The sequence below is a fragment of the Ovis canadensis genome, chromosome 23 (assembly GCF_042477335.2).
Source record: "Ovis canadensis isolate MfBH-ARS-UI-01 breed Bighorn chromosome 23, ARS-UI_OviCan_v2, whole genome shotgun sequence".
Classification (NCBI taxonomy): Eukaryota; Metazoa; Chordata; class Mammalia; order Artiodactyla; family Bovidae; genus Ovis; species Ovis canadensis.
Genome location: NC_091267.1, coordinates 52,534,719 through 52,543,327, shown reverse-complemented (window position 1 = coordinate 52,543,327; position 8,609 = coordinate 52,534,719). Strand labels below are relative to the sequence as shown.

At 52.5% G+C, this 8,609-nt stretch overlaps 1 protein-coding gene across 4 annotated transcripts; it reads left to right on the top strand.

The window, feature by feature from the left end:
* Window positions 1–631: 631 nt before the first annotated feature.
* On the top strand, window positions 632–8,229 carry ZBTB14 (zinc finger and BTB domain containing 14). Of its 4 annotated transcripts, none has more exons than XM_069568365.1 (3): window positions 632–973; window positions 3,526–3,609; window positions 4,720–8,229. In XM_069568365.1, the coding sequence occupies exons 2-3, from the start codon at window positions 3,607–3,609 to the stop codon at window positions 6,064–6,066; spliced, it is 1,350 nt and encodes a 449-aa protein (XP_069424466.1). In that variant the 5' UTR covers window positions 632–973; window positions 3,526–3,606; the 3' UTR covers window positions 6,067–8,229. The 4 variants fall into 4 exon arrangements, with proteins under 4 accessions (XP_069424466.1, XP_069424465.1, XP_069424464.1 ...); XM_069568364.1 differs by having other exon boundaries at window positions 3,342–3,609; XM_069568363.1 differs by lacking the exon at window positions 632–973 and adding an exon at window positions 1,513–2,054 and having other exon boundaries at window positions 3,342–3,609.
* Window positions 8,230–8,609: the final 380 nt, after the last annotated feature.

Sequence of the window (8,609 nt, the reverse complement as noted above, 5' to 3'; positions counted from 1 at the left end):
TGTGGGTGTGGGTGTGGGTGTGGGTGTATGATCCCTTTCCTCTCTGGGATTGGGATCGCCCCTTACAGTCCAAATGGAAAGATGTCACCTTTGCATCTCTTCTACAAACGCTTACTGAGCTCCTATAACTCGCCCATAGACAAAATGCGGCGGCGATGCCCGCTAAGACCCAACGCCCGCGAGCGCGCGTCTCGCTGTCTCCGGCGAGCGCGGAAGGCAGGGTGCCCGGAACGCCCGTCCGGAACTCGCGGGCGAGCCCCGCAGCCGCGGCGCCCGGCCTGCGCGCGCCCGAGGGCGGCACTGCCCACGCACATGCACACGCACGGGAGCGCCGGGCTCCCGCGTCCCCGGTGCCGCGCCGGCGCCGGCGCAGGGCGCGGGCGGGAGCTCGGGAGTCCGAGCGGGAGGCGGGAGCGGCAGGCGGGGCGGGTGCCCGCGAGCGGCGCTCGTGCATTCGCTCCTCCGCTCCTAAGCCCCGCCCCAGTCCCGCCCACCGCCTTCTCCCGCGCGCGGGCTCCGCGCGCCCCAACCCGCGCGCGTGCGCGCGCGTGCGCAGGCCAGGGCCCTCCGGGGGCGGCCCCGTAGACTCCAACGAAAGCGTCGCAAGGTCCCGGATTAACCCTTTCCCCGCTCGCCCATTTAGAGGCCCGGTCGTGTTCCGTGCCTGCGCAAGCCGGCGGCGCGCCTTCCCCCTGGCCCGCACCGCGCATGCACGGGAAGGGGGGGGTGCCGGTGGGGGTGTTCGCGGCCGGCTAGACATTCTGTGCTCGTGCAGGAGGAGGGCTGCTACCATCAGGGACGTGCACGATTTCCCCCCCACCCCCGCCCCCTCCCCAAACTCCAAAAAAAAAAAAAATCCAAAACACACTGCCACCCACCGTGCCCCCGCGCCCCGCGTCCATCCCGTCCCCGGCCTGCGTGCAGCGAGCGCGGGGAGCCCACGGCGAGTGTCTGTGGCTGTGCCAGGCTGCAGGTAAGCGCGGGCCGGGGGTGCGGAAGGGGCCCGGGCCGGCCGCGAGGCGGGCGCGGGGGCGGCGGGCGCGGCGGGGCTGCCCGGAAGAAGCGCGTTCTCGCCGCGCTCGGGGGCACCCGTCAGCTCCAGGAGGTGCGGGCGGCCCCGGCGGCGCGGCGCGAGCGGGGCCGGGCGTGGGGCCGGGGCGCTCCGGGGGCCGCGCAGGCCGGCGAGCGGGCTCGGGCAGCGGCCAGGCGGCGACAGTGGCTGCCCCGCGCGCGCGCTCGCCGAGCCTCGGCGGCGGAGTTTATGGCCGCCCCCGCTCGCACCGCCGCAGTGCACCGCGGTGGGGGTGGGGACGGCCCGGAGCCCGGCGCCGAGCGCGGCCCGCCGGGCGCCGCCCCTCGGCGCCGCGGGCCCCGCCGCGCCGCCCCCCAGCAGCCCGCGGAGGAGGGGGCCGGGACCCCCGCGCTCGCACTCCCGGGAGCGCCTGCGGAGCTCGGGAAGCCGGCCGCGCGCCGCCCCCGCCCCCGGCCGCGGGAGGGCGGGGGAGGGCCCGGCGCGAGCCGGCCGGGGAGTGCGCGGGGCGCGAGCTCCGGGCTCGCGGGCGGAGCGGGGCGCGGCGCGGCGCGGCGCGGGGCTGCGGAGCCCGGCCGCACGCCCGTTCCCGATCCCCGCCGCCAGGGCCGCCGTGGGTCCTCCCTCTCGCGCTCGGAGCAGCGGCCCTAGCCCGCGCCGAAGAGCCCGATTCTAAAAGAGAAAACGGCTGGTGCTCCGCCCGGCTTCCCGGGCGGGAGCTTTTGTTCGGGAAGGAATGCCAGCCGCTGGATCCCGTCCCCCACCTCCCGGGCTGAGCGGGATGGTAGCGAGGCTCGGAGAGGTTCCGGAGGTGGCCCGGGTCATGCGCTCAGTTCCTTGCTCCCTTCCCATCCAGAAGCGGCGAGCTCTTGACCGGGAAGTGGTGCCGCCGCCATTGTCGCGGCGGCCCCGGGGTCGGGGAGGCGGCCGGCTGGTCGCCGCGGCTTCTGTAGTTTCGGCTTAGCGGGGGCCCCCGCGCCGGCGCTTTGGAGAATCGACATGCAGGGGCAGCTTCGTCCAGGAGGTGTGGTTGGAGCGGCATCTTGTCCTCCACCTGTAGGGATACTGGCAACGGGGATCTTCCCGTTTGACTCACCTGAACTTAGCAATGGGAACATCTCAACAGAGGGGGGAAAATGGAGATATGGAGAGAGGGAGTGGGACCAAATAACACATAGGCTTAAAAAAAAAAAATCTAAGTATGTTGCCATGGGTACCGTACGCCTCTCCTGTGCCTGGTCCATGCACCTTTATCCCACAAGCTCCAGAGAGAGCGACTGTAGGAAGTAACCCGGTAGGAAGGCTGCCTTCCCTTGGGGGTGGCCTCAGGCTGGGGTGCACCCTTAGAAATTATTCTGCCCAGTCCTCGCACTTGGCAAGTAAGAAAACAGCCTGCCACTTTAGACACCTTAATGATGTTTTTGCTTTTCTGTAGAGGGTTTTCAGGACTCTGGTTCTGCCACGCTCAAGTTTGTGTGGTCACCGTTCAATAGAGAAGGCTTGATGTTTTTCAGGATGTTGGTCTGCAGAATGGAGTTTAAACTGGAAAAAACCTAGAATCCTTTGAGCTTCCCTGTAGGGATAGAGGCAGACACACCTGGAGTTCTCTAATGCAAGCTTCAAGACCAGAGTGATTTAAGTAACTATATACTACATCATCGGAGAAGGCAATGGCACCCCACTCCAGGACTCTTGCCTGGAAAATCCCATGGACGGAGGAGCCTGGAAGGCTACAGTCTATGGGGTCACTGAGGGTCAGACACGACTGAGGGACTTGACTTTCACTTTTCACTTTCATGCATTGGAGAAGGAAATGGCAGCCCACTCCAGTGTTCTTGCCTGGAGAATCCCAGGGACGGGGGAGCCTGGTGGGCTGCTGTCTATGGGGTCGCACAGAGTTGGACACAACTGAAGCGACTTAGCAGCAACAGCAGCACACTACATCATACAGAAGAGTGGACAGAAGTAAACGGCTACTATTCCCTCTCCCCCACTTTTAACTGTTGAGTATATGTACTTTTCTTAACTTTGTCTATATTTATCGATGTAAAAAATAAATAGTCTATGTTTATATAAGCCAAGCCGAAAAAAATGTGGAAGGCTGTGTATCCAGCAGGAAATGGTAGGGGAATGAGGTATTTACCAGCTTTTACTCTATCTGTGCAGCAATCATCCTTGCAAATACAGACAGAGGCTTTGTGAGGGGAAATCCCTTAGTGGTTCCCCAGCCCATCCTTCCCATTCCTGTCGCACACCCCCTCCAGGCTGCCAGTGCTCCAGCCCTTACCTTTTCTCCTTCATATCTGTTCAGAGCTGAACCCGACGCTGCCAGCCACCCTCCTCTTTGTTCCCAACCTGAAAATGGGTACAGGTGCCAGTGAAAGGACAAAAAAGGAAAGTTTCTTTTTAAAAATCAATTTTTGAAAACATTCTTGTTTGCAACTGGGGATGAGGAAAGAGCCAACTTTACTCTTGTATGTCCTTTTCTCTTGTAGGACTGGCGTGCCCCTGATCAGAGTTATTCTGATCCGAAGATTTTGGTGTTCAAAGCATTAAGATAATAGCCTGAGTTGTTCATGGTAACTATGACTTTGCATATTAAGTCTTTAGAATCTTATTGGTGTCAGCTTTAAAATGTCTCTCAGTTATGTATTAGCGTTCTTTAGGGGACTAGGTACTTTCCTCATACTTAATGCTTGGTCGAATAAAAGGAAAGCAAGGTTTTTGAAAAGAAACACCTAGGACACATTAATTTTAAAAAGATCACTTCTTTAACACGTGGCAGATGTCTTCTGTGCCAGTTCTACATTTCTTTTTCTCATAAAACCCCCGCCTCACTTGTCAAGTGCATCCAGTTCTGATGACACTTTGATCCAGATGACAGATAGACTGGCATCCAGTGGGGAATGAAGCTGCTTGTCACTGCCTTCCCAAATGTCATCTGATTCTCTGAGGGTCCTATTAAACCTTGCCCCTTGTTCAGAAGTGGCCCAACACTGGTGTGAAAAAACTAGAGGACAACACTGAATGGAGTGTTCTGGAAATGATTTCCCTCCCTGGGTCTGCAGGAGTGATCTGTCTCTTCCATCAAGGAAGCAGAACCTTGAGAGCTGCTAGTTACTTTACTGAATCTTCCTCGGCATGAAATTAGACACAGCAGAGGGCTCTGGCAGATGCTTGCCAGAGATGGTTTTCTTAAACCTTGAAGCTGAGTTGTCATTATTACCTCTAGTTGAAGCACTGGTTTTGGAGCTAGAGTGCCTGGATTTGCTAGAGCTAGAGCCCTGTCGGTCCACTAAATAGCTAGAATATTGGGCAGGTTCCTCAGTTCATTGGTAAAGTAGGGTAATAACAATGCCTATCTCTCAAGGTCACTTGATCACTGCCTTTGTGAAGACATGAAAAGCGTGTAGCACAATGCCAGGCACGTATTGCGTGCTCAGTAGGAGTTGTTATTATGAGTAAGCATACGCTGACTACAGTGAAGATAAGTAGAAGGAACTGTGGAAATCCCTAAATTTGGATCTGTCTTTTCTCCTCCTATTCTTGAACCCCTCCTGACAGTGACTTTCTGAAATTGTTAGGGACCGGAAAGTGATCAGAAAATGAAATCTCCCTGAAATTTTTATATGGAAAAGTACTGTCCATAATGACCAAAATTCTTTTTCTTTATAAACATTTTCTTGTAGGAGTTTTTCATCAGTATGTCTGAAACCATTAAATATAATGACGATGACCATAAAACTCTGTTTCTGAAAACACTCAACGAGCAACGCTTGGAAGGAGAATTTTGCGACATCGCGATTGTGGTCGAGGATGTGAAGTTCAGAGCGCACAGGTGTGTTCTCGCTGCCTGCAGCACCTACTTTAAAAAGCTTTTCAAGAAACTTGAGGTAGATAGTTCCTCAGTAATAGAAATAGATTTCCTCCGTTCCGATATATTTGAAGAGGTCCTGAATTACATGTACACGGCAAAGATCTCCGTGAAAAAAGAAGATGTTAACTTAATGATGTCATCCGGTCAGATTCTCGGCATCCGGTTCCTGGATAAACTCTGCTCTCAGAAGCGGGACGTGTCCAGCCCGGACGAAAACAACGGTCAGTCGAAAAGCAAGTACTGCCTGAAGATCAACCGCCCCATTGGGGATGCTGCCGATCCTCAGGATGACGACGTGGAGGAAATCGGAGACCAGGACGACAGCCCCTCGGATGACACGGTAGAAGGCACCCCCCCGAGTCAGGAGGACGGCAAATCACCCACGACGACGCTCAGGGTGCAGGAGGCCATCCTGAAAGAGCTGGGCAGCGAGGAGGTACGGAAGGTCAACTGCTACGGCCAGGAGGTAGAGTCGATGGAGACCCCCGAGTCCAAGGACCTGGGGTCCCAGACCCCTCAGGCCTTAACATTTAACGACGGGATGAGTGAAGTGAAGGATGAGCAGACCCCAGGCTGGACCACGGCGGCCAGTGACATGAAGTTCGAGTACCTGCTGTACGGGCACCACCGGGAGCAGATCGCCTGCCAGGCGTGCGGGAAGACGTTCTCGGACGAAGGTCGGCTGAGGAAGCACGAGAAGCTGCACACGGCCGACCGGCCCTTCGTGTGCGAGATGTGCACCAAGGGCTTCACCACGCAGGCCCATCTGAAGGAGCACCTGAAGATCCACACGGGCTATAAGCCCTACAGCTGCGAGGTGTGCGGCAAGTCGTTCATCCGCGCCCCGGACTTGAAGAAGCACGAGCGGGTGCACAGCAACGAGCGGCCCTTCGCCTGCCATATGTGTGACAAGGCCTTCAAGCACAAGTCCCACCTCAAGGACCACGAGCGCCGTCACCGCGGCGAGAAGCCCTTTGTGTGCGGCTCCTGCACCAAGGCCTTCGCCAAGGCGTCCGACCTGAAGCGGCACGAGAACAACATGCACAGCGAGCGCAAGCAAGTCACCCCCAGCGCCATGCAGAGCGAGACCGAACAGCTGCAGGCGGCGGCCATGGCTGCGGAGGCCGAGCAGCAGCTGGAGACCATCGCCTGCAGCTAGAGGCGGGGGACCGGGATGCGCATGCGCGCGGCAGGGATGCTCAGCATCCTTGATCCGCATCCGGCATCCCGACCCATGAACGCCAGCCGCCACATTTCGGTGGAAACTTACGGAGAACTTGTACTCGCTGGACCTAAGGCAGTGCTTGGTTGGGTGTTTCAAAAACTTTGCAAGGAAATAACCGTTCCTTGGTTCTGACCAAACTGTTTCACTGTCCCGTCTGGTGTCTTGTATTAATGTTGCCAGTAAGCACCCGGCCCCCGCCCCCCGCCACCTTTTTTTTCTTTTTTATTTTTAATGATTTCTGATTTTAATTTGAGAACTCCTGGGCCCAGTTCAGAAGTGAGAGACTTCTGTCCCTTTTTAAAAGTCCCCCTCTCCACCTGCTGCACCAGGGAGTGCACCGTTCAGAGTGATAATTGAGTGGATTGATTTCCTGACCATCACCATTCTGTGTGACTTACAGGTCACAGCGACATTTTTAAGAACTTTAGTAAAAGTACTTCGTGTAGACGCAGGAAATACGGGTGGATGGTTGACCAAGAACCCTGCGTGCACGGATAGGAAAACAAGTTCTGGAAATGCAAAATGTTGTCAGATTTATATATTTGGTTTGTTAATTTTCTATCACTTGTTTTTCATGGTTTTTGTGGACAAATAATGGTTGCTTTGCTGAAGTGTTTCTTCATCCTTTTTGATTGCCCGTACCAGCCCCTAAAGATGTCACAGGACCTAAAGGCATGTCAGTTGCTTGAGGGCTGAGTTTTTTCACTCTTATTTGGGGTATTGCTACTCTGCAGCTGATGGGGTTTGTGGGCTGGACCAGTGGTGAGAGGGTTAGAAAAGGGAGTGTAGGAACCTGGTTCTCAGAGACAAGGTTTGCACATTTGCAACAAGTCCAAGATTTCCTAGATCAAAATAATTCCTGATTTTGAAATTGGATTTTTGTTTAGGATCAAAATTAGGCCAAGAGCAGGTATACCTCTTTGGGTACGTTTGTGTAACTTAAAAGAGTGTCATCAAGCTTTTGGGCTCTCGGTAGCACGTGATTATCCATAAAGAAGATGCGATGTCCTTCCGGAAATCATTATGTTTAAAATCTTTTACCTGTGTAAATAGTACAGAAGCATTGGTCTTATGTATCTCAAGTACAAATAGACAGCTGCACTTTTTTTGCACATGGGATTAACAATATCTCCATCAGAAACAAACATCAGTCTGTTTTTAACCAATATTAAAGATTGTCCAAACGTTTATGTTCTTGAAGTATATTTCATCACTGGTTACAGTTTTAAGTGGAAGATGATTGCCTTTTCATAGCCATAAACTGAATTATAAGTGCTGTTCCAATTCTGGTGTACGAAATTTCTTTTTAAACATTTCTTTAGGAATACATTGAAATACCAACAATAGTTTGAATTATGTTCTGTAATAAAGAATTAGTTCTTTTAGAATGTACCATTTTCAAAAAATGTCGATTTTTAAAATTTATTTTTGGTTGCTAGGGTTTTTTTTTCCTCTTAAGCTACATTAAAGTAATTTCATTTCCTAGCTCGTTGCATTAACACCTGTAATTATTATTATTGTGAGAGTTTATTTTTTAAACTGGTGTATATGTTATGCCCATGATTGTAGGATGAAGATGTTACCTTTTTAAGAATCTTATTTATTGGTAAATGTTTAATTTAGTTTAAAACTAATTTAATTTCTTTTCTTAAATGTTGTTTATTTTCTCCCAAAAGCAGTTGTGTCGCTGTGTTTATATGCTCTTCATAGAAGGGGAACCGATTGCTGTTCCTAGACTGTTTTAACCAAAGCAAAGGAAAAGTGATCTAACATCTTGTGGATGGCTACTTCAACAAATCATACCGGGGGCCTTTGTTTTTGTATATAAAAGAAAATATACTTCTGTCATTCCTGTTTTTGTTTTTTTCCTAGCAGCCTGTCACACACCCAGGTTTCTACCCAAGTGCATTTTCTATACTATCTTCATCTTGGCTATAAAGAGTTGCAAGTTCCCCATGTGGCATTAACCTTCACTGAAACCACATAATCGCAGTGGTATCCCCAAAAGAAAGCTCTTTCAGCACTTTATTTGCATCGTGTAAATATGTGTCATTGCTCGTATTTTGCATGAGAAATATATTTGTGTTGTAATTTCCACCACCGGTGCTGGGCTCATCTGTGTTTAGGGTGCATGTTTTTGTTGTGTTCTGGGCAGCGAGGTTGTGACATGGCAGCTCTCCTGTCTCCTGGTCATGAAGCCTGCCTCTCTCCCACCTAGCTGGCTATAGTGTCCTGTGGATGGTGACGCCCTCATGTCCAGCAGTTCTAGGGTACCTCCCTTCCCAGCCAGTTCCTTCTGAAACATGCTTACTCTGAATCTGCCTTGTGAGAAGGAAGGAAATGGCCAATGTCAACATTACTACTTTGTTTTACCAAGTATTAGAATGAAAATATATATAATACTTTAATATTCTTTAAAGGTACATTTTAATCCTTTGAAGTTCTCATGCTCATGCTCACTCTGTTACCCCACCAGG